Source organism: Monopterus albus, unplaced genomic scaffold (assembly GCF_001952655.1).
Source record: "Monopterus albus unplaced genomic scaffold, M_albus_1.0 scaffold58.1, whole genome shotgun sequence".
Taxonomy (NCBI): Eukaryota; Metazoa; Chordata; class Actinopteri; order Synbranchiformes; family Synbranchidae; genus Monopterus; species Monopterus albus.
The window spans coordinates 1802631-1829424 of record NW_018127938.1 but is presented as its reverse complement, the minus strand read 5'-3'; the positions used below and the strand labels follow the sequence as shown (position 1 = coordinate 1829424).

At 40.0% G+C, this 26794-nt stretch overlaps 1 protein-coding gene across 1 annotated transcript; it reads right to left on the bottom strand.

Moving 5' to 3' along the window:
- Positions 1-232: 232 nt before the first annotated feature.
- lepr (leptin receptor) lies at positions 233-26209 on the bottom strand. The gene is made up of 22 exons (XM_020602810.1): positions 26034-26209; positions 25754-25822; positions 23870-23927; positions 22726-22778; positions 21552-21779; positions 19456-19582; positions 18710-18900; positions 15571-15719; positions 15102-15243; positions 12920-13080; positions 12681-12780; positions 11177-11276; positions 6863-7077; positions 6154-6308; positions 5192-5345; positions 4926-5008; positions 4636-4849; positions 2720-2926; positions 2521-2604; positions 2313-2406; positions 1721-1796; positions 233-1240 (listed from the first exon to the last, which is right to left on the bottom strand). Coding segments are annotated over exons 2-22 (3537 nt in total). The 5' UTR covers positions 25755-25822; positions 26034-26209; the 3' UTR covers positions 233-295.
- Positions 26210-26794: the final 585 nt, after the last annotated feature.

The window sequence follows — 26794 nt, the reverse complement described above, 5'->3', positions numbered from 1 at the left end:
CTGCTGCATTTTCCTAGTGTTTCCCAGAGGCTTTTGTGCGTAATTTTCTAGATAGATAGTAAATAAATATGATTCATAAACCAAAAGACAGAATGTACTGAATGTACATTTTGTACATTCAGTAAATAACTTTTTATTTAATTGTACTTTCTTTTTCATCCTGAAAAACAGGTGAATGAATGAATATTTTTCATCATAGTTTTTGACAGAAACACCCCCCCCCCCCCCCCCCGGTAAATGCAAAACCATGGCGCAGTCACACAACACAATAGATTTAATGGAGTCTGTGTGAGGGTCAAAGCTGGGGTTTGCTCTCTTGTAGTTTCTTTGTGCATGGAACAGTTCTGAACTGAGGCAGGTACAGCTGGGACAAGCCACATATCGGCACCGACAGCAGCTCTGTGGGCTCGCTCAAACCCTCAGGGCTGAGCAAAGGGTGTAACTCCACATGACAGTCCTCTCTGTTCAAAGCTACATTTTTAAGCAGCTCAGTTTTTGTGTCCTCTTCTCTCTGATCCTTCTCCTCCTCACTCTCCTCATCCTCCTCTGGATAGTCCACGCCTAGATAATATAAGTCTTTCTCTTCTCTCACCTCTGCTTTGGTTTCATGTTCTGATGTTTCGGAAAGCTCCTCCACAGAGTTGTAGGAGCACGAGTGTCGCGGGTCCTCCATCTCACCACCTCGGCAGCTGTCCAGCTCCCACAGGCCCTCGGGGAAAGATCCAGAAATGTCAGAGTTGTTGGCTGAGAAGTTACCCTCATCGCTGGAGCTGCTGCCACTACCATCCTTATAGTGGCGATGAATGGGCTGCTGCTCCTGCTTTGGATGAGAGAGCAGAACGGTAGCGTATGCTACTGAAGACTGGGAAGAGGTGTCAGTGCTGCCTGGGGGCTGGTCTGCTGAAGGATTAGCTGGCTGGAACTCATCTATCTTTGGGTGTGGACTGGGTAAAGCATCGAGGTTAAGGGCAAAGGAAGGAGCTCCACCCAGGAGCACCTCGCTGTCCATGAACTGGGTTTGGTCGACCTCTGAGTCAAACCCTAGAGGAAGGCAGACAGCTAAAGCAGTGGCAGGATCAGGGGTCAGAGACACAAGAGGGGTTTGGACCAAGGCTGTAGTCAAAGCTGAGAGGTCAGCTTTGTCTGCTATAACAACTTCGGAGATGTTCTCAGAGGGCAGCAGCAGCGGCCAGGCTGGCAGGCCTTCTGAAGGCCGGAGCAAGCAGTCCAGTGTGTCTACCTAGAAAGAGATGCAAAAACAGATGTAAAGCGCATAAAATTACCATTAGTCTTCAGATAATGAGCCGATATATAAGGACTAAATACAAAGTGGGACATCACAGACATTGGAAAAATGGTGTTAGCATTGTAAACTACCCATATAATAGCCTACAGGTGTCTACATACTGTATGTATCTTGTACATTGCTGGATGACAGGTTAGACAACTCTGACCTTTCATATCATCTAAATATGAAAATGAAAACCACTCGGATGACAGCATTCATAGTGCACTGTACAGGAGTTCAGTCCCTTCAGTACCTCAACATCGCAAAACCACAACGTGAGGCAGAAGACTGGTGCTGCAGTGGAGGTTATTTTTCAGTATAAGTAGCCTAAATTAATTTAATTAAAATAAAAGGTGCTATTTCAGTTTCTCTATTGGTGCTCAAAAAACAGCAAAACAAAAACTGTTGATGGCAAATCAGTCTTTATTTTACCTTTTTAAAGTCTAGTCCTTTAGCCCAGGAGCACTTGTTTGGATTGGGAACCTCCTTCCACACAACCTTTTTCATCCTGAAAATGAAATGCAGCACATATGTAGATCTGCTTTTACCATCGAATCACTGTTTCACTGCTCTCTTGCCTGTCTTCTCCCATCATCTTACGTCAAGTGTAATGTCACACTGCTAACTTTTCATGGTCACTGTCTCTGATCTCTAAATTAGACTGAACCCAGAAACCTTCATTTTTCAACTCTTAAAGCTTAAAAAAAATCCGTGTACACTGATGCTGTGGAAATGAGACAAAGAACAAGATTACATGTGAAAAATGTGCATGTCAACAGTAAAGTTTCTTTTGCAAGATAAAATATTTCTGCAGTAGTATTAAAAACACTAAAAGCTATGAATGGGATCAGCTTTACATTGTAGGGTTGTGGGTGCGGCAAAGTATGCAACCTTCCTGATTGCAAAACATACAAATTAAATTTATGTGACTGTAAATTTCAGTGTAATTTCTAATTTAATGGATTTTTATTTGAATTCCATCTCATTGAAGAGATGAAGCCTTTTACTGAACAGGAGCTCTTACTGGTTTTGTGAAAGGACCAGTGTGACAAACAGGATGATTGAAAGGAAGGAGATGATCATCAGCATCATGTAGGCTGCAGGGTCTCCTCTGGTGGCTGTAGCAGGTGTAAAATACACATCACACCTACAGTAATAATGCAGTGAGAGCAGACCAACACTTTGATCATGAGTTACAAGAGAACAGAGTACATAAATACTCCTGAACATACCAATAGTGTAAACCGGCTCCCCTTCTCCCTCAGCAAACACGGGGTACAAGTAGAAGGCATATTCCTCAGAACCAAAGAAATCACCTGTCCTCATACATCAAAACAGTTACAAGGTAGGTAGGCTGAGTTGAATTTTATAGAAACAAACTCTTAACAGTCACAGTGAGAAATAAAATAACAGCATAGGAGAGCATGTTACCTCTTAGATAGATGGAATAGTCAGTATATGGAAGCCTGGCCCATGTTTCTCCACTCTGGCCTTTGTGATGATTAGAGTCCTGCTGCCTCTGTGGCAACCACTGGACCACCATGAATAGGGGCACAGAGCTGTTGTCCAGTAGGCTCCAGGACAGAGATACACAGGTGTTGTTGATAACCAGCACATGGAACGAACGCACACAGCGCCCTATAAACAGGAAAGGACGGAGGCAAGGCAGAGGTTCAACAAAAAAAACCCAAGGTAAAATTGGGTAAACTTTACCCAAGGAAAATTTTTTTAGTAAGTCTACTAGAATGATTAACAGAATTCCTCTGAGGTGTTCCCTCACTTGATGGTTCGCTGTGGAAAATAGTGTCTAACGCATCAGTTATGTGGAAGTTTACACATCCAACAGATATACTGTCAAGCCTCATTAGCCTTGTTATATTTCTGTACACCTAATAAATCTACAATATTCAGTTCATCAGCGGCAGGGGAGCTATCAGGCTCATTAGCAGTTAAATGGTTCACCAATCTGTCTCCTGTTTGGTAGTGGACAGGTAGGATAAAGTGGGACTGTAGAGCTACAGTAGCTGCTGTGGCTAAAAATAGTGCTGAAGAGAGCAGAGAGACAGTGCTGGAAAACCAAAACACTCAGGTGACAAATTAAAGGGTAAAAAACAGAATAAATTAATGCAGAAATATAACAACTGCAAATGCTTCCACACGAAGAACAACAGGTCCCTGACTGGTTTGCTGAGTATAAAAATGATGTGAATTGTTTACTGTGACCCTGTAATGTCAACATCAGTTGTTTGGCCAATTTATTGTCGTGCTAATTTAACAGCTAATAGCAGCGAAAACACACATTCCCAGAATACAAACGAGAAAATGCAGAACAAACAATGACTTCACGGAAAAGCATTTTGAATTGCCCAGTTAAACAAAAAATAGCTTTCTCTGAATTATGACTAATAAGAGTGATGTTCCACACAAACATCTCTATATGTTATACTGAGTACTATCATTAAAAATAAAGCTGGTTACGTCTGTTGGAGTGATTCTAATAGTGCACTAACACTAATGGCAGGACGACCTCATCAGGACTTTTATGGCTCCCCAGGAACACAGTGTAATAATTAAATGAGTGGCTTTACTGCCCCAAGCTTTGACGTAATTTTGTCTGTCATGGCACAGCAGAAGGAAACTGGCCATGGAGGTATATTACAAGACAAGACAAGTTTGTTTACAAATGGATGTGTTCTTCAGCAGTTTTGTTTCTAGTGGACTCACTGCCTTATTGTGCATCTGTGAAAGTCTGGGGAACTGTTTGCCATTGAGTTTAACCTTGCTTTTGTAGACCTGTGCATTTTTTTTACAATGGAACTTTTCAAGTCTTGTGACTGGGACATAACCAAATTTATAATTGTTTTGTGGCATATGTATGTGTTGTATTCGTATTTGGACACACTTGTTTCCTTGTTTATTACAATTCAAAAGATGCACTTTATGAATCATTTTAGATCGACTTCTGTTTAATACACAGCTAATGATTATTGATCTAAATTGGTAAATATTTTTTCGCACTCATTTCATCTTTAAAATTGTCCATAAATAATGGTGCTTCTTTACTCAAAGATAAAGAAGCATCAAACTTTCACTTTTGAGCAAATGTGTTAAATTCTTAACAACTCAATCAGCTCAGTATAATCACACTGACACTGTATTTAGATTGGTTCTGCACTACCAATAAAGTAAAATAATAATGATAATGAATTGAATGAAACTTAATTGATACTAACAGTGCAGGCCACAGTGGTGTGGACAAAACCACTAACTATCATGCGCTAACTGCTGAAAAATGTCATGGCGTGAGTGATTTCCGAATCTTCCTTTTTGATTCCTGGCTCACTCACGTCTGGGCTGTCTCTCCAGCGTCATGTTGATGTTGTTAGCGGAGCTTCCCAGACTGTTGTAGGCCTCCACTGTCACTGTGTGGGAACCCTGGTTCCACTCGAAGCTGTAGGATGACACAAGTTCAATCTCCTCCCTTGTCACAGTCCCACTCGAGGTCTGGTGGTGGACTACAAATCCATCCACGCAGTACAAGTCCGCTGATATTGGGAGATGCTGGAAAGCAAAGCATGGCATCAATCAGAATTAACTTTTAGATTATATTATATGTTTAATATTTTCATTTGTGTACCTCAAACAGCAGAGTCACATTAGTCTGGTTTCTGTATGGATCATCTTGAAGAATCCTCCAGAAATCAGGGCCACGCTCAGGAGCTGAGGACAAGACAAGTATGTCACATGACATCATTTACAGTACCTCTGTCTTTCTCTTCGTGATGGAGGTGGTGTTTGTGCACCATTTCCATTAGAGCTAAAATCAGAAGGCCAGATGTTATTTTAAATGGTTACTGCTTTCTGAAATGTTGTTCAGGAGTGAAATTAATGGTGTTTTTCTACCTCTGCTGTTTTGTACTGTTGAGTAGACAGAGTCACTCCAGTCGCTCCAGTAACCGGTGCCGCTGGTGTGCATGCAGCGCACTTGCACCACATACACATGGCACATATCCGGCACAACTATCTCCGCCCACGGGATCCGCACTGGACTCTGGACCTGCACGCATGAAACTTTTCTCAGTGAATTAAACAGATCTTTGGGAAACAATAAATATTATTAATTGAAAAGATCTGATCCATGAAGATCATATCTCTTTTATTTATCTAGCCATTCTACCCAAAGAAAGATGAAATTATTTTCCCATGCTTCACATAGTTTTCTAGTGAATGTTGGTAAGACGAGATTATTTATAGTGGAATGTTTTTAATCAGAGGAAAGGAACAGAGTCATGCAGGCTTGTATCAGCTCATGTCAAACTGACAAGCTACTGTAATTCCATTTCAAAGTATCCTCAGTCATTTTAGATTTTGATTAACTTCATTCCTGTTCCTCTTACCCTTGTCAGAATGATAGGTTTCTTAATTTAAGGTCACCCTAGTCATGTTTTCAGAATAAAATATGAAACAAATGAACAGTAGAGAGTTGGAAGTACTCTGTGGCAAGCATCCATCTTTCAGTTACAAATCCTTCTATGTTTGCAATCAACATTGAGAAGTCAGACCCAACATTTAATTTCTTCATTTTTTTGAACACACAGCAGAATAAACATTGTTTTGGAAGCAAGGTCTCCTGGTGGCAAGTCAAATGTTCAGAGGTCACATCTCTCTTGTTTTGTTGTTGTTGAATTTTCTTGCCGTTCTCGACAGCTTAGTCCTGCTTGGCCTGGAGCTGCTGCTGATTACATGCAAATTGATATTTAGGTAATATTTAGAATAACAGGTTTCACAGAAAGGTCAGCAATCCATAGTACCAGGCCAAACTTTCAGACAAAACCTGTGGTGGTTACGCTAACAGACAAGCTCACCTTCCACTCTGGTTGAGGTCTGACAGCAGATGGTGAATAGTAACGAAACTGACACTGCAGCCCCTCGACCGGTAGAGATGGGGGCTCCCAAGTAATCATCAGGACACCAGCGCTCCGGCTCACTGCCTTCACACTAGTGGGTGCGTGAGGTTTCACTGCAGGGGAAGAAGACCAACAGTGTTTGTCTCACAAAACTTTCACACATTTTTATGATGATGATGTCTGATAAACACAAGGTGTGGCAGCTGTTGTAGAACATCTGATTCACATGATCACAGGTAACTGGTTACTGAAACACATTCCATTTAAATAATCCAGATTCTCTAGAATATCTCAGCTAAACAGGAGAAAATTTACAGTCTATTTTTTAAATACTTCATCAGGCTTTTATTTTTAAAACATGCAACATGCAAAGGGTCTTTCATAACAGGTCACAACAATTAGCAGTTCACTTTTGATTGACCAGAAAGTATTCTATCTGTAGCAGTTCAAAAAGAAGCGGTAATGTATAATATTTGTTGTTTAATTCTTAGTGACTGAATCCGTGCCTTGTGAGTGACTGAAATATTATAAAAGAGCTGAGACATGAGCTTTGTGCAGAAAGGCATTTTGCTGATACAAGCCTGGAGGGGTTGTTGAATCCAAGTTTCTGTAGCTCTCTGTTCTGTGTAGTTGTGATATGGTGCACACGAGAATCCGTGTTGCTCACCGTGATCTATGGGTGACAGATAGATGGGTTTGGATCTGATGGGACCCAGCCTGGAAGGCACCTCCAGCCACAGCCTGTAGCAGTTCATCCTGAGAGGCTGGATGGTGCAGGACTTCTGTCTAGATCGAACCTGAAGACAAGCAGGTCCCATCTCCCCCACTTCCTCACCTGCTCTCTCCCTCTCCTCCATCACATCACAAGGCAGGTCAGCCCACCTGGCATACAAAATACATCGAGGGTCATTCCTCTTCCTTTTCTCTCCATTTTACACAACCTCATCAGTATAGCTGCTAACAGTATAATATGTCAGATTCCTTTGTAATGTTCCAAGAAGGACAGGGACAGTGCCTGAGGACTGGCAAACTTGGGTGCTGTTCCCATTTTTAAAAAGCGGGACTGGAGAGATTGCTCCAATCATTGGGGTATCACAGATGTCGAACCTCAGATTCAGGAAGAACAATGCGGATTCCATCATGGTCTTGTAATAGTGGACCAACACTTTACTCTTGCAAGATTACTGGAGGGATCTTCTGAGTTTGCACATCCAGTCTACATGTGCTTTTTTTGGACTTGAAGAAGGCCTATGACAGGGTCCCTCATGGGATCTTGTGGGGAGTATGGGGTACCAGGGTTGTTGGTTTGAGCCATCTGTTCCTTGTATAACTGGAGTGAGAGTTGTGTCTGCATACTTGGCAAGAAGTCAAGTATGTTCCCAGTTAGTGTTGGCCTTCGTCAGAGGTGTCCCATGTCACCGATCCTGTGTGTGTATGTGTGTATGTGTGTGTATATATATATATATATATATACACTTTGTTTTTATAATGCACATTCCTTTTTCTTGTTCTCTCAGTCTTATCTTGTTTACTTGTCTACATTGAAAATTGCACACGCACATTGACAGCCACTGTACCAGAGTCAAATTCCTCATGTGTTCAACACACCTGGCCAATAAATTTGATTCTGATTCTGATCAGTTTCAGAGGGATGTGCTCGTGTGACCATTTCTGTAACCTTCTGAAACTGATAACTGACCCACTTCACGCTGTGACTGGCCAGCTGTGTGAAAGTGAGACAGGAGCCAGGGTTTGAATACCTCTCCCCTTTTTTGCCTATTCTTGACACAACTATGTGTGGCATTATTCACGAGAACAACTGAGTGCAATACCTGCAATATAATGTCAGTGAATGTGAAAACTGGGATTGTGCAAACTATGTCAAAGTTGTACCAGGAAGTTAGTTGGACTGTTTGTACATTTGACTTTGTTTTCTAATGAAAACCTGCTAATCCAGAGATGTTATTTACAACCTGTATGACCTGCTTGTGGTTCATGTCCCATTGGACTTCCCAGATCTCATCAATTAATAATTAATCTGGTGAGTACAATGCTATGATTACTAATATAAATAATAGCTAAACCTATGAACATAAGACTCCAGCTGCATTAAACTGGGATTATACTTACAATTAAAGGGCTAGACATACTTTGTGTATACCCTCTTGCATAGGCAGACTATGGATGTGCATGCGTTCCTATTCATACTTCAGATCGAGGGTCTGCCTTCTGGCAGAGTACGCTGATGGTTTCCAAGCACTGTGGTGCATTTTGCTATGTGGACCAATTGCACAAACACAAACTTTTGGCCTGCACATGGAGATAGAATTCAAGAGGAGTAATAAAACATAGGCAAGAAGTGAAATTCATTTGCCAAAAGCGCTCTGCAGTGAGTAACAAGAGCTATAAAACAAACATTATGTCATTCTGTAGTTTTGGGAGAGAGACTCTATTGTTCTGAGGTCAGAAGTACTGATAATATTGACTTGTAGTTTTCTGTTCAAAAAAACTTCCTGGTATCACTTCACACTGTGCAGGGCTGGACACAAGTATTTCCAGGGAGTGTTCAGTACAGTGTGTTCAGTTCAGAGTGTTGATCTAACATTTTATGAACAATGCCACAACTTGAAAAGGTATTCAGATCCGCTTTACCTGAAGAAACAAAAACCGTACATTGCATTCTTACCTGGATCGAAATGTGGGTTTAGTCCACTGGGTACTCTTCCAGCTGCAGTCCATAGCATCAATATCACCATTGGTTTCACAGTTTATGTCAATGGAAGCCCCTGAACATGAAGCAGAGAGATATTCAGGTTTAGGGACAATAAAAACAACCTTCACCCACAATAGCTTCTGTGTGTTGTACTGTCACATGTCATCACACTTTCCTGTTTTTAAAAGGAAAGTAGACTTTGAGTGCTTTCACTACAGCATCCATTCGTTAAACAGTAAATAAACTGTCTTTCTTCCTTTGTGTAACCTGGGCAAAAATACTATGTATTACAGTTAAACATCATTAGAAGGTTTGTTGCTTTTGAGCAATGGTTACCATAAATAAGTTGATTTCATAAGATAAATAAGTTAAAAGCTTTATGGGGACAAGCAGGTCCCATCTCCCCCACTTCCTCACCTGCTCTCTCCCTCTCCTCCATCACATCACAAGGCAGGTCAGCCCACCTGGCATACAAAATACATCGAGGGTCATTCCTCTTCCTTTTCTCTCCATTTTACACAACCTCATCAGTATAGCTGCTAACAGTATAATATGTCAGATTCCTTTGTAATGTTCCAAGAAGGACAGGGACAGTGCCTGAGGACTGGCAAACTTGGGTGCTGTTCCCATTTTTAAAAAGCGGGACTGGAGAGATTGCTCCAATCATTGGGGTATCACAGATGTCGAACCTCAGATTCAGGAAGAACAATGCGGATTCCATCATGGTCTTGTAATAGTGGACCAACACTTTACTCTTGCAAGATTACTGGAGGGATCTTCTGAGTTTGCACATCCAGTCTACATGTGCTTTTTTTGGACTTGAAGAAGGCCTATGACAGGGTCCCTCATGGGATCTTGTGGGGAGTATGGGGTACCAGGGTTGTTGGTTTGAGCCATCTGTTCCTTGTATAACTGGAGTGAGAGTTGTGTCTGCATACTTGGCAAGAAGTCAAGTATGTTCCCAGTTAGTGTTGGCCTTCGTCAGAGGTGTCCCATGTCACCGATCCTGTGTGTGTATGTGTGTATGTGTGTGTATATATATATATATATATATACACTTTGTTTTTATAATGCACATTCCTTTTTCTTGTTCTCTCAGTCTTATCTTGTTTACTTGTCTACATTGAAAATTGCACACGCACATTGACAGCCACTGTACCAGAGTCAAATTCCTCATGTGTTCAACACACCTGGCCAATAAATTTGATTCTGATTCTGATCAGTTTCAGAGGGATGTGCTCGTGTGACCATTTCTGTAACCTTCTGAAACTGATAACTGACCCACTTCACGCTGTGACTGGCCAGCTGTGTGAAAGTGAGACAGGAGCCAGGGTTTGAATACCTCTCCCCTTTTTTGCCTATTCTTGACACAACTATGTGTGGCATTATTCACGAGAACAACTGAGTGCAATACCTGCAATATAATGTCAGTGAATGTGAAAACTGGGATTGTGCAAACTATGTCAAAGTTGTACCAGGAAGTTAGTTGGACTGTTTGTACATTTGACTTTGTTTTCTAATGAAAACCTGCTAATCCAGAGATGTTATTTACAACCTGTATGACCTGCTTGTGGTTCATGTCCCATTGGACTTCCCAGATCTCATCAATTAATAATTAATCTGGTGAGTACAATGCTATGATTACTAATATAAATAATAGCTAAACCTATGAACATAAGACTCCAGCTGCATTAAACTGGGATTATACTTACAATTAAAGGGCTAGACATACTTTGTGTATACCCTCTTGCATAGGCAGACTATGGATGTGCATGCGTTCCTATTCATACTTCAGATCGAGGGTCTGCCTTCTGGCAGAGTACGCTGATGGTTTCCAAGCACTGTGGTGCATTTTGCTATGTGGACCAATTGCACAAACACAAACTTTTGGCCTGCACATGGAGATAGAATTCAAGAGGAGTAATAAAACATAGGCAAGAAGTGAAATTCATTTGCCAAAAGCGCTCTGCAGTGAGTAACAAGAGCTATAAAACAAACATTATGTCATTCTGTAGTTTTGGGAGAGAGACTCTATTGTTCTGAGGTCAGAAGTACTGATAATATTGACTTGTAGTTTTCTGTTCAAAAAAACTTCCTGGTATCACTTCACACTGTGCAGGGCTGGACACAAGTATTTCCAGGGAGTGTTCAGTACAGTGTGTTCAGTTCAGAGTGTTGATCTAACATTTTATGAACAATGCCACAACTTGAAAAGGTATTCAGATCCGCTTTACCTGAAGAAACAAAAACCGTACATTACATTCTTACCTGGATCGAAATGTGGGTTTAGTCCACTGGGTACTCTTCCAGCTGCAGTCCATAGCATCAATATCACCATTGGTTTCACAGTTTATGTCAATGGAAGCCCCTGAACATGAAGCAGAGAGATATTCAGGTTTAGGGACAATAAAAACAACCTTCACCCACAATAGCTTCTGTGTGTTGTACTGTCACATGTCATCACACTTTCCTGTTTTTAAAAGGAAAGTAGACTTTGAGTGCTTTCACTACAGCATCCATTCGTTAAACAGTAAATAAACTGTCTTTCTTCCTTTGTGTAACCTGGGCAAAAATACTATGTATTACAGTTAAACATCATTAGAAGGTTTGTTGCTTTTGAGCAATGGTTACCATAAATAAGTTGATTTCATAAGATAAATAAGTTAAAAGCTTTATGGGGATTTATTGCATGTTATTTTAAAGGTTCAAGGAAGTGTGGTGTGTAAAATATCATCATTGGTCATCCATTGGTAAAGGTAGTGACACCCAGGGAAAGGGAAGAAGAAGAAAAAAGGAGAGGAGGGAGGGAATGAGAGACGAAAAGGTTAGTATGTGGACTGTATCTTAGATTGTCAATTTAAGGTTCTACTATAAGATATTTGTCCTACAAGTCTGCAGTACATGACTGGATGTTCTTCTGCATGGAGTTGTCTTGCTGTTGTGTAGTGTTATCATGTCTAGCCTCGTAGCATACCTAGCTAACTTGTTAGCATTCGTTAGCTAAATGAGTGTTGGTATCGGTAGTATAGTTAACTCGGCTTACTCCCAAGACTGGATTTATCTTTTCCGACCTGGAATCAGAGACAGTGCTACACAAGTGACCAGTTGGATCGTACAACAGAGCCCACTACTCCAGACTTTCCCACTACTGCTTGCACCTGGACCTGAGTGCCTGTGACTACTACGCCATTGGAGGGCCATTGGGACCCTTTTGCCATTTCTTGTGGACACATGGAGGAGGTAATGCTTCAGTCTCTGGACTACGAACTACTAAGTAAGGTACCGTCTTTTATTTGGCTCTTATGAGTGAAACGGCTGCTTAATTTTTGGCCTCAGCGCACCTGAGTGTCCATCAGGCCTGCAACAGGGTTAAATCTCAATGTATATACCGGCTGGTGGAGAGAGAGTGTGGTGTGTGGGCCCACTACATTGGTGTGTTTATTTTGAAATATTGACATGTGTGTCTTACAGGAAAAAGGGTCAGACATAGTTAAAGGGGATTGCTGTAGTTTATGGTTTACCCTGATTTTTTGTTGAGTAAATTGGGAAACTTTAACTCTAATATGTGTTTGGTTATTGTATACAGTACTCATAGGACCTAAGGGCATATAATGTAGAGAGGTTTATTACTGACTTAAGATTCATCAGTTACAGTTACTGTGAGTTAATCGAACTCAGGGCCCTTACCTTATACAGAGGGTATAGGTGTGTTACATTTGGAAAGCACTGGTGGTAGTAATGGGTTTCAGTGGTACATGATATTTAGCCTCACCCTCTACATAGATCTGGCTGTAAGGGATGGTCCACTCCTGAGTGCACTGCAGCAGGTCATACATCCGAGTCTCTGAAGGACGCATTGTGATCTGGCTGACCTGGTTTGCATAAAGGAAAAGTCAAATCTATTAACTTACTAAAATAAATTGTACTTTTCAAAATATAAGCAAGGAAGTCATTTACAGAAGCTTTTTGGAAATGTTCCCACATGCCGTGGAAGGTGAGACTTTTTCTTACCCATTGGTTGACTGGGTGGTACTGGCTGTGGTGAAGTGGTTGCTGGAAGTTGAGCATCCACATGGCTGTGCTGGCATTGATGCTGTGGTCATTGAATACGCAGTACACTGTTACATTCTCCCCCGGTCGTGCTACCACCTTCTCAGGGATGTAGCTAACCGCTGCACATACAGGACAAAAAAAATCATAGGATATGGTTTGGTTTTTAAAAAACATTTTGTAACAACTAGCATCTCTCTAATTCTTTTAACAATGCTCACAGAAATCAGATTTTTGCAAAAGTTTAAAACAAAGGACAAAAAAGTTAGATAACCAGTAAACAAACACCTGAATCATTCTCATTCATACACAATTTCAGTGTGGATTTTTACAAAAGAAAAAAAAACTTTCTCAAGGATTTAGAAAACTTATAAAATTTGTTGGGTGTGAGGGTGTGATGTCTGATACTGAGCTACCTCCTCCTCAGATGCAGCCAACAAAACAAAACAAGGACAAAAGAAGGAATGTGACTCATAAGCAAAACATCTGAAGAGCTCAACAAAAGAAAACTTTCTGCTAAATGACAATGTTGTTTCATGCCTCATCAGTGTTCACACTTTGTCAAAGCTGACACTCTGTACATGTGTCCTTATATAAGATGTTTGTATAGTTCGTATATATATTTTACTGTCATAACTTTTCATTTTATTTACTGTACTGTTATTGTAAAACTTCCTGCCATCACTGTAGCTTGTTGTGGTTGGTTGGTTGTTGAGCGTCACAATCTTTTAACCCCAATATAGACATGGTGTGATACACAGCACAAGAGCAGCCCACAGTAAATAACAGCAACACACACACACAAAGAGCAGCCCACAGTAAATAACAGCAACACACACACACACACACACACACACACACACACACACACACACACACACACACACACACATTTCTAAAAGCAGGTAGAGTAAACACACACTCCTGTGATGATTAAACACTTCCTGATACTACATTCAAATAGTCTGCTGTGCTGTTTAGAGCCCTGAGACTGTCGTTAACATTTTAATTAGCAGTCTGATTTTGAGAGCACAAAGTGACAACCAGCCACCATTAGCAGTTCACTGTCACTGGTGTTACACAGGGTCATTTGTAGTGCGCAAACAATCCAAAGTTTAAATTCTTAGTTTCATCATAAAAATTAGTGCATGAAACTGGACGGCTGCTTCACTTTGAGCTCCGTGAACAGATTTGCTGTGACCTGGAGTATGATTTGTCACTAACCATGAGATCGACCTCAGCTTCACAGTGCTATTGTTCAGGCATATTGAAATGACTTCTTCATTACTGGCTGAGGTTAATGACTTTGACTCATTTTTAATAGTTTAGCACTGACATGAATGCACGACCTGAGAGATAATTGAGGTCAGCATGTTTGAATCGATCTCACTGAGTCATGAGTCCTCATCAGCAGGACGTCTTAGAGAAAATGCAGTTGGTTTCAAAATGCTATCCAGGTAAGTAGGACTAGATTTACTGTAAATATTTTTGAAAAAATCTGTAGAGCGTATTGTATACAAAAGACTGCACAATGCCTTTAGCTATTTCATAATAATGTTCATATGTTTTTACTTTTATCTGCAACTGCTCAAAAATATCACCAAAACCACCAGCAAACGTTAATCTGTCAGTCAGTCAGGTAGGTAGTCCTCTAAAAATGGTTTGTTCTGAAACCAAACTGCAGGTTGTAAATATAATCTGATCAAACTTTTGAATAAACAAGAGTCAGTCTACAGTCACACCAGAGGATGTACTGTGGTACAGTGATGCTTGGAGCTAAATGCTAACTGATGCAGAAGAGGTATACAATTATCTTAGTTTAGCTAATCTGTACTTAAAGGGAAGTGACCAAAGTCATTATGATCCATCATCTGGTCACTGTGAGTATCAGTAAGAAATTTACTTTATAGTCAGATGAGCCAGGGAATCACAGATGTCCATACAAGCTGTGATGAGAATCCATCTGATAGTTGTCCTGATAAGTCTGGATGGCAGTGGTGGACCTGTCACAACTGCCATCCCTAGAGCCATGAATGACCAAAAATACAATCTCTATTTTGGTTAACTGCTGTCTTTTGAAGAGTGTGTTTCTACTACATTTATCTGTCTCTAACATAAACAGTTGGAAGGAAATGGTTCTTACTGTCCAAATAGATGTGGTGAGGTTCGCTCCAGTCGCTCCACAGTGGAGGCTCGTCCAAGCCGGAGCAGCGAACCTGGATGGTGTAGTTCAGCCTGGGCTTCAGATCCAAAGACAGTCTGGGCTCTCCAGTTGCAGACACCATCTGGAGACATCAGACAGGGAATCGGACTCGAGAAGGCATGTGTTTTCTCTGAGAATGAGGACTGAATCCAAATCTGTTGTCTCACCAAATCACAAAACTGGCCCAGAGCCATACAGTAACTGTACAATGTATGCAGATTCCAGCAAGTGAAACAAGTCGTCCTTTAACGAATTTTAACAAATAATCATCAGCTTTTTCAAGATCCTTTTTTTTTCATTTCTAGCTGTAACATTTTATTGTTCTGGCTTCCAAAATGTGAGGGTTTGCTGTTTTTTCCACCCTATAAATGATGTATTGTTTGCCTGTTCAGGGTTGTGTAGTATTTACCTGCCAGGCTGAATGAGAGGTGTTAGCAGAATATCGGACCTCATATCTCAGTGGACCTGTATCAAAGTCAGATGGGTCGTCCCAGTGTAAAATCAGTTCTGCTTCAATAGTCTGAATATGCGACAGGTTGACGGGGGGACTCGGTTTCTCTGTAGAAGAACAGATCATCTCAAGAATAGAAGCACATATGCAGATATGGTACCACATGTTCCACAGCAGTATCAATATGTATCAGATTATTACAACAATAATACCACTTTGTTACCGTTACTAGACCCTATGTAGTATTATAACAACCGCAAATCAAATGAGGTTATTACATTTTCCCGTATGGCTTAAAGTACAACATCTGAGGCTCTGTCTCTATTGGATTTTGATTCCCTCTGTAGTCTTGAAGCCATTCAATTCCAAATGTATGTTATTTCTTAGTATTTATAGTGGAATTATTTACTGTCTCTGAGAATATTTCACATAGCAGCACTGTACAACTGAAGGCAACATTATGCTTATCTTGCTGAAGTAAAGATCAATAGTCTTCTAGTTCTCATGCCAGGATTATCAATATTAAATAAATGAATCTATTACCTCTTGGGTGCAGTCTATGAAAAATATAAACAACATAATTTAATTTCTCTGCTTGGCATAAATGACAACCTCTTATCACCTTTCTGTGTTTACATATTGTATATATGAAGCTTAAATAGCAATGAGTGAATTCTGAATCAAATTGCATAGATAGAAATTTTAATATCACGTGAAATTTATGTGTATAGGGCCAACCATTTCCAGAGGATTTCAAAGGTGTGGAGCCAGACTTATATTTACTGTTCAATTACTAAAGTGAGACAAGCGCAGCAGCCTGGATAACAGCTGCTCCAGTTCAGTCAGTTATGACAAATACAGCCAGAGATAACTGAGTCTCTTAAAACCAAAAAGATGCCACATTGGGAAAGGAGAGCTTACTCATCGTTATTAGTAATAGCTCAGCTATCTCTATTTCAGACTGTATTCACATCCAAGAAACAAACTTTTTATACTCATCTGAAAGATTAATTTGACCATGTAACTAAAGGTGAAGCAACACTTATTACATTCCTAATATAAAAGCAAATGACTGTTCACACTGAGATCAGCCTGCACAGTGTTCAGTGTGCTCAGTGGTGGTGGTTGTCTGTTAATTCACCATGGCTTTTCATGATGCAAACCCATCAAAATGTAAATACATAAAGGCTGAAAAAACAGGACTCAACTTGTAGCCCCCAGCTAATTGACTGTCTCCATGGCAACATTACACTTCCTGCTTGTGTCCCCTACAGCATGCCAGGAACTGTAGTTTCACAACTCCCCAATTAAAAAAAAAAAAGAAAAGCAACATGAGTGACATGATCCATAGTAGTTTTTGCACTGTTAATTACAGCTGCAATAATTGCTCTGCCACTTACTCAATTAGCTGACCGAGAGAAAATAAAATCATTATTATTCTATCATGTACCAGAGTCAAATTCCTCATGTGCCCAACACACCTGGCCAATAAAGCTGATTCTGATTTTAATAATGAATTAATACTGTAATTCAAGTAAGCGAATCAAATACACGGATGGCTCCATCTTCTCTAATGTGAATATTTACTGCTTTATTTTGCCTCATATTTTAAAGTCAATATTTATTTAGTTTGATAAAAAACAAGTCATTTGGTGAAGTTACCATGACACCGTATTAAATTGAGTCAAGGTAAAGGATAAAACTGCTCCAATCTGGACAACATATAGTTACTACTCGGCTTCTGTTCTGCTCTGACAGTTTATTTGATCAAAGAGGTCTGGTTGAACAAACACAGCATGGAAAGTCCTTGTCGATCACTGTGGAGATCTCACAGCTCAGACGTGGTTGCACATACACACACACACTCAAGGCTGTGGCTCAGCCGCTTTCAGCTGTATTCTAGTCATGTCTGCCAATCACAACTGAACACAACTCTTTCTCCTTATCTGTCCAGATTCATCGTATTGAAGCTTGTCCCTGGAAAACACTTTTTGTTTTAAGCATTAAGCACCTCTTCATCATCTTCACACATGGCTGAATTTATTCTGGGGCTGTTACTGACTGTAATGGCAATAATTTGAGAACAGGTGACTGCTGGGGACATGCTTTTTTGATAACTTACTGTAATGCACATAAACAATTAAGCCTTTTATTCCAAAGAAAGATACATTTGAGTGTGGTCATACACTCAATCACTTTAAAATACCAGCATGTATATTAATTGTCTTAACATTTAAAAGCTTCAATTTTCCCAGAGGCCTTTCGGCTTCTGCTTGAGAGTCCTTCAAATGGCCTTTTTCTAATTAGGAAAACTTTATCAAAGGGGCTATAAGTTGTAACTAATAACTTAATTAATGGCTAATAAATAATTTCATAACACTTTACATTCATTATGAAATTGATAAGGACAGGTTTTAGGCAAAGGAACTCAGCTGATATTGTTTGTGTTGACAGAGTCTGCACATTGAGAATGAGGTGGACAGATGGGTTGACAAAACATAGAACTTTAACACTGTTCATTTCAATTAATCTAAACGTGTTTCTTTTAACCTTGACCACGATCTATAGCCAAAACCACATGTTTATTACTGTAACCATGACAACAAAGGTCCTCTAACCTTAAGGAAGCACTTATTTCGACCTCAACCCTGATTTTTCCTAAACTTAACACAGTTGTTTTTGTGCCTAAACCTAACTAAACATTCAACAAAGAACTGTCATAAATAGGTCAGTTATTTGTTTTTCAAATGCGATTTTTAACAGTTTAGCTGTGGCATACCTACTGCCACCGCTAGATGTGCTAATTCAGGAAACGCTCCTACGTGTCAGATGAGAGGGCAGGGACAAATGTTGTTCTTTTAAGATGGGGAATTTGTTAACAATTATTATCAACTGCAAAGCCTACAGTCCTTGGAGAGAACTGGCATTTCCCCCTCTTCAACAGTGAATTCCTCCTTTCTGATTATTAAAAGCTGATTCAAAATTGATGTATAAATAATTATGATGGTGATTATTAGATGTTTTAATTGAGTTCCTGTGGGAAGGCAACTGTGTTAGTAAGTATGAGATAAAAAAAAAAAAAATCACCCTTTCTTACCAGGTTGGCCAGGAATTCTCAGAAAAACTGGTGGACCTACAGCGTTGGAGATGCTGATGGTTACCATGGTAACAAAGCTTGTTGTAGTGTCAAGTGCAACTGAACACATGAAGGAGTCCTCTGCTTCACAAACAACAGGATTATCAGTAACAGTGTTCCTGTCATTTACCTTCGAGTCCTCTTTCTCAGACCTGGAAACAGATAAATCACTTTATTATCTCTGATCTCTTAATGTAGACAGTAAAATTATCCAAATTTTCAGTATTTATCAGTATCTAAATCATGTATTGTAATGAAAAAATAACATTTAATGTCCAAATAATAAGGAAACATGAAGACAGCCTGTTATAAGTTACTATGTTTTGTAGTATGTTGAATTATTATGAAGTGAGATAAAATTTTGCTTAACATGAAGTCAACTAAGACTACATCGACTTAGCTGACATCACGTTCATTCTCTTTGCCAATTTCATTTGACTTCAGAGTTTATATTATAGAGGTGCATTTCCATGCTGATTTAAACTGAACTGAACTCTTTATCCTTCAGCCTGGAACCGGAGCGATATCACACAGCTTCCACTCTGCTCATCAAAGTCAACACACATGCTTAACCCCACCCTGTGCAGTCGGGAAGGGTTGACATTAGACTCACAAACACAAACACGCACACACACACACAGTCATTCACACACTCGGTAAAAGTGTAACAGAAATGAAATGATAAGAGGGTGGAGCTTCATACTCACAGCATACGCTGTAAGCTGACCGCCAAAAGACCTGCACCCAGCACACCTGTCGGCTGACTGTGGGTCTGCAGATCGCAGGTTAGATTTTCCCAGCTTTCAATTCTGCATAGTATGTCCAAACAGGTACCTGGCAAGAAATTACATTTGCATTTTAGTAGCAGCGTCAGTGCCATCTGCAGATGTCACTTACACCACATGGCTGTGACCTGCTAATAAAGGTTTCAGAGAAAAACAGCTGGCTTAATGTTCTGAGAACACAGCCAATGAGTGAACTGTACTACAGCTACAAGCCAAAATATAGTACCAGGGTTCCTCCAGCCTAGTATTTTACTCTTGTAGAAAAAGGTTAGACTTCATTCTAGCACTTCATATTTGGAAAGAATCCATTGTTCCGAATCTGAACCCATTTATGTTTAAATTCAGGGTTTTGATATTACAAAAAATAATTACAATTAAGATGTGAGAAATAGTTCTGGAATAAGACTATAAGTGTACAGCAATGTTAGCTGCTCTACTAAGAGCATGAATGTCTATACTAAATGTTCATGGCAGTGTTGCTAATAGTTGTTGGATCGTGAACCAACAGATTGCCACTAAAAACCCTTAAACTGTTCTGGGTTTTCTTAGCCTTCATGCATACTAAATTACCTAGTTATCTATAACAGAAAATCTCTACAAACTTTTTACTTGGATAAAATTTACCACATATAGTTGGTCTGCCAAATTAAGCTCATATACTGTATACGTGGATATAAAGGAGAAAGTTTTGTATTTATGTAACATACCTTGTTTGCGTGAAAAAGGAGCTGAATCACATTCTTGACTGTCAAAAGGCTTCATAAAGCAATGAGAAGCAGCATTTAGCTTAGCTCTTTAATTATCACTGCTCTGAAATAAAGCTGCAAGGTCTCATCTAATCACCAGTGATTTGGATGCATCACAGCACCTCAAGGCTCAATGCAAACGCATTCTACTCACCTCCCTCGTGTCTCAGTATGGCCTCATCTCTGTCTTCACCACCACACTAACAACATCAACAGCATTTTATAAGTATGACTCACTTGAACTGGTCTCCCTTTGCTTTTTAAACTTAATAACCCTCTTAATTCTCTCTTTGCTATGAGACTGCCCTTTCTAATGGCACAAAAACAGCTGGTTTGATTTTGTCATGCTGACTGATGAAAGGAACAGGGAATCCTCATGAGCCGGGCTATTTTGTGAATCGATTGCAGCACAGGACTCACACAGTCGGCCACCCTGACAGGAGGCTGGGAGCAACACCAGATTAAAAGCCATTAAAGTGTATTGAGGCTGCCAGACTGATCTCTGGGGGCACCTCTATCACTGATGAGTGACGCAGCTCCAGGCAAAATACTAAGACTGTGGCGCAGTAACCCTGCTGGTTGTTCCAATGAGAAGGAGCAGCAGCATCATACTGCTACCCTGTTGCTACTTCAGCATTTCTTGTACGTAAGCACAATTATGCCTATGTCCCCTGCCTATAGTGCAAACAGTGCCCAGATTACAAGGGTTCAAACATGGTGCTTGTTCTGTTATGGCTGCTAGTGGAACTGGCACATTAGCAGTGATTGATGATCGCACTGCTGACAGAAGATGTTGGGAAGATGTAGCACAGATGCATGTGAATGCCCTGGATTAAAAAAAAAACTATCTATACACCAAGATGTTTGTTAAACTGTTTGATAGTCTGGCTCGTGATATTTGATATTGAGCAAACTGAGTGGATGAGTGACTGAGTCAGTTTTTTTTATGGTCACACTGCTTTAGTCAAAGAAAACTCATAACTTATCATCTGCACGTTATTGAGCTGTGGAACATTCTGAAGAAGCATGATGTTCATTTTAATAAGGCAATACATAGCTACAGAAGGGCTTTGTGAAAATACAGACATGGGATTGAAATTCATAACTTTCTATGCAATAACTGTTTCAACAGCTTTATAACCACAAACAGGAGTCTTGACAAGCCGAACAACATTTCTGTTCAAATGTGCACAGCATCACCATGGTAAATGTGTGACTTACCTTACAGAACAAGAATGATAGATATTATTAATTTGCTAAATAATTTCTTACCGCCAGAGGGCTCATAAGGATGTGATTGGGTTGTCGAGTTCCTGAAGATGCAGTGGGGAGAGTGTGGGAGGTCTGACTCGGAGCGGTTTGTCTCCGATGAGTGCATGCTGCCTCCCTCTACAGTGAGGTGGGCTGAAGGTGATTCACAGCATAGCTCATCCTGCCACGGGAGGGTCAGGACACCTGCCCGGATAGGGGCTCTCTGCTCAGGCTCCAAACACTGAGCCGCTGCTCACAAAGAGGCAAAGAATTTAATTCAGTTTACACACATAGAGAGAAAAAAATAATAATTTGTACTGTATTTATAATTACAAGTAGACAGTGGCAATGTAATGTTTCCCTTTATTTGACAAAATCTATATAAATGTCTTGCATGTCCATGTGCACAGTTTAAATGAAGACCATTTTGAGACAGTTTTTTGTATTTTTGTTTCTGTTCCCCAAAATGTTTCACAATATCAACGGTTCTTCCTGAGACATCTACTCTACAGTACATGTTTAATATTTTATAGTTAACAGCGTCTGACTGGCAATGGCAGGCTGTGCCTGTGTCGCAGAGACAAAAGTTAAAAAAATAGCACAAGTGGACCACAAAGTTCTTGTTAGTGAAAAACGGACGTTATTGATTTGGACTCAGTAACTACCTAAGTGATACGCAAGAGAAATCTGCCCACAATAACACAATAAATCCCAAGGACTCAAGTGTCAACACTGGTATGAAGCTCCTGTGTTCAGTACTGTTGGAGACTGGCAAAGAAGCTATAATATACAAGATTGTGTCATCTGTATAAAACAGGCATTTAAAATGTTGAGTAAATGTTGAATAATGAGAGAGCAGTGTTTAGGAAGAAATTAAACATTCAGTGGCGCATGCAATGCAGACATGAAGGATTCTAACATCCCTGACAAATGATTCCCAAATTAAGCTCTGATATAGTCCAAATACACTGCTTGTCTCATCTTACATTTAAGTATTGAGATTATTCAATAGCATCCCTTGGGACTAACTCAAGACACATTCTACTACTACTAGTAGTAGTAGCAGCAGCAAATTTTGAATCAGTCTGTTCTAAAGTAACCTCATCTGTTTACATAAAGGAAAACTGGAACATGCTGGAAGAAAACATGCTGCAAGCTAAGAGTGGACATCTGGTGTGTTGGACCATGAACTCACCATGGGACACCAGAAAAATATGCATCAGGACTGACAACATTACAGGCCGAATCCTGCAGGAAAACAGAGAAGATAAGCAATGAATGGATGGACAGAGATGGTGAAAGATAGGGTGGAGAGAAAACTATGAGAAAATAAAACAGAGAGCAACAGCGCAGATGAAGAGAGAAACTGAGTCAGTCGGGCATCAGGGAAGTTGACTGCTGCATGAACACAACGCAGGTGGAAATAAAGGGCTAAAGCCTTCAGTATTTAATGTTTTAATAGTATCTGTAGACATTTGTAAGATCCATCTGGTTGAGATGCAGAAATATGAAAATCAGGACTATCACCTCGACCTTCAATGTTCTGCCCTGAGTGATGTATTTGGAATTAGCTGAAAATGAGAGTGAACTCTGCAGGTTTTGCATGATTTAAAGGAATAACAATCAATGCTTACTAACATAAAATAAGTTATTATCTCTAAATAATAAGATGATTACAAATGAAAAGGTAACACAAGTGAGAGGCGTCTGTCTGTGAGAAACCCAGCAGGGCAGTAAAACAGTACAATGGAAGAACTGGTGGACCAACTTCTCTACAGATGTAATGACACATCTCTTGTGTCTCTATGTTTATGTCGTCCCCAGCTACATACAGGTTAGGGTCAGAATATTAGGAACACCTCTGAATATAATGTAGTCCAGTACAACACCACCTTTAACTATGATAAATAATCAATTTATACATTTACGACAATTTAACCAAACACTGAAACATTTTGAGCTTCAGAAACACAGATGTTAAGGTGGAAGCGTTGCATTGAATTGCATACAATTACATAGGTGTACATAATAAAGCAGCCAGTGAGTGTAAAGCTTGGTCAAGTTATGTTTCCTGGCAACAAACAAAGCAATTCCACTTCCACAGTTTCATGACTGACACGTTTATTATTCTGTTGTCTTATTGTAATAATATAATGGATTATAACATTGCAAAGCTGTTGAGCTAGCTGGACAATGTTCATGTTATTTGCAGAATGAAGAGTTCATTGGATGAGGGACACTGCCCACCATGATCAATCCAAACATCCATGCTTTCACTGTCAGTGAAGTCAGTTCAATAATACCATCTCAGTAATCCCACATTAGACTGTGATACTTACATTGTAGCAGTCAGAGCATGAGCATGGCCTGGCTGGGTTTTGGCTGGGGTGAATCTCACTAAGGAGATAAAGACAAAGAGACAAGAAGAAGGTTTTCAGAAGCTTCTTGTGGTGATAATACACATGAGCATTAAAAGCAGTGCTCCAGGTACAGTAAGTCTATTTTGAATATCTGCATTGTGATTGGAATAAATAAGGGTAACAGGGCTTAGAGCAAATGATACAAATTGCTTAAAAACCTTGGCAACAGTAGAACCAGACAGACTGCAAAGTGGCATGACAGCAAAGGATTTCCGAGGCACATACTATTTCAGAAGCAGATCTCACTGATAAAATACTTCACAGCTGCTGGACTATATCACTTCTTTGTTTTCTCTGCAGGTCATCAACCATATGTCTGATAGAATCAACCCACAGTTAGGTAACAATGTGCTATTTGATTATTTTTGTCTCTACTTGAAATCCTACCTTACATTCTCTTCTGGACATGTATGACCATAAAGGTCTGATCATTTCTTCTCAAAAACTATTTATTGTCTTATTGACTTATGTTATTATTCTGACTGACACTTTCTCTTCAGTATAAAGCTCTCCTCTGTTTGGTTTGGTGCTAAAAAAGAGCAGCGAGGCAACATATTACACAAATGGCCACATCTATTAATTCATTGATATGCTAGAGCAAGACAAACACAACATGCATGTACAAGCTGCATGTGTGTGTGTGTGTTCTTGCACTTACTATATAGTGAGGAGAAATGCTGAAAGAGATTTGAGACCTCACTTCAACCAATTATGCTGTATTATTGTAGTTATTGTATTCCATCTGGACATTATTTCACTTCCATTGGTTACAGTAACAAAGTGCTGGATCTCATTTACCAGTCACTTGGTTCTTGTAGCTGATTACCAGTGTTTATAGACAAGTTTTGCTTTTGCTGTTTCAATAAAAGCTCAAACAAATGTCAGTATTAGCCTCAGTCTGCAATGAAAGGTTTTACACCTGATTTTATATGCATGTTCAAGAAGAGTTAGCAGGATCCTGACTCCTTTATTTGCATAAAAACTTTTCAGCCTTTCTTGAGAGAAAACAGCCACGAGAAGGGTTGGATGAACTGAGGAAAGGCTCAAGAAGAGTACATCTAATCCAGGCTCATGATCTCTTGTAAGTGGATTACTGCAAAAATATGTTCAAATAATCAGACCATACTACTCTGAGGAAAGTTACAGTAGCCAAATAACACAATTTTTAAAAAGACAAATATTTGTTTAGATTTTGTTTGTTGATGTATCTTGAAGCCTTTGTTGTGCTAAAAGACCAGACTCCACTGACAGATCTGACAGCTGAGATGTCAGAACTTTGATGCTCACTGTCTAAGAGCTGCACACCATACAGCTCCACAACTCAGAGCTCATCTAAGACCCACTGTTTGTTCATCTAAATGCTGCATACTTTTTTTTTCCTCATCTTGTTTGGAACTAATTAACCTGGATCAAGGCATCTGGAACTATTTTCCATATGTGAGGAAAGCTCTGCCCCTCTGCTCCGCGTCTTCCAAGGAATCCAGCTATTCATCGCGAGTCATTCCTGCCAGACTGCGCACAGAGACGCGCTGGGGCTTGTTTCCCATCCATCATTAGCCACAGCAGCGCAGCAACAACATATGTCTGTCAAGTTTTCTTTTTTGATTCTAGATAATCAGCATAAACATGACGTTTCCCTTCCTGACAACTTGCCCAGAGTGAAACATCAACAAGAGAAAATGATAGATAATACGAGTGTGGGTCGGTTAGATCACAAAAAACCAACAAGAAATCGTTCTCAATAGAAATATTCAACATAAGAAATGCACAAGAGAATAAAAACTTTTAAAAATGTTAACTCACTGTCAGACAACAGGATACCATAGTTGGCACACAGCCGTCAGTGGCAGACAGAGGTATCGTGAAAGGACGCTAAATGCCAGAATGACAGGAGGGTGGAAAACAAATGTATCAACAAGAGTGCAAAACAGTCAGGCTGTCAGTTTGGCAGAAGTGGGCGAGTAATTCCCCACGTCTGTGTGAAACAGACAGGGGAGTGTGAAAGTTCACAAGACGAATATGATAACGAGTGTATATTAAGAAACGGTGAAGGTGAGAATGCGTAAAAATGAGACTGTCTTACTTCGTGGCTGTCGGTTTTTGCTGTTTTGCCAAAATCAGAGTTCACTCAGCTACGTTTAAATCCTCGCTAAAGATTTATGCGCCTCTGTCAGGGTGAACTGTTCATGGCTGAGACCAACAACGTTGAGGACGATTTCCCGACGCGCTGCTGCTGCTGCGTTCCTCGGCATAGAGAATAAAGGATGAAGAGTGGAGCTGAGAGATGGGAGCGCGGCACAGCCCACCGTGATGCGTTCAGGCGCAGCTCCGGAACTTCTACCATATAGGATAGCCAGTATACGGCCATTCATGGGACTGAAAACAAAGCAACCTGTTGTGCTGAGGAAAGTAGCTATACAGTATTTACTCACTCTATTTGAGCACATTTTGAGCATTTATTTTGTGATGCTTTATTGTTGACCAGTATCTTACTTTTTATATTTTGACAGCTTTATTTGTCAATTACATTGCAGATTTTTATTTAAAATATGCAGTAAATAATATAATAAGCCTATAGAACATGGTGCATATCTATAGATTAAAATGTTGCTTATACAGTAGGATAATGACTCAGCAACATTAATATCATACACTGACAGAGGGCATTCTGCTACAAGGAATACTTTACTTGTAATAGAGTGTTTCATATCACTGTATTGCTATTGTTACTTATAATAATAAAAGGGTCTGTGAAGTGTGAGTTACACAGTTTGAGAGATCACTTCTTGGCATAGGTGCTAGAAAATGCATAGTTTTAATAAACCCCTACACTGAGAAAGGCTT

Excerpts from the sequence above, each read along its gene's own strand:
- lepr (XM_020602810.1), bottom strand. Across the intron at positions 15,720-18,709 it reads GAGAATTCCTGGCCAACCTG|AGAAACCGAGTCCCCCCGTC; the intron begins GTAAGAAAGGGT and ends GTTCTTCTACAG. Across the intron at positions 2,927-4,635 it reads GCTGGAGAGACAGCCCAGAC|GGCGCTGTGTGCGTTCGTTC; the intron begins GTGAGTGAGCCA and ends TCCTGTTTATAG.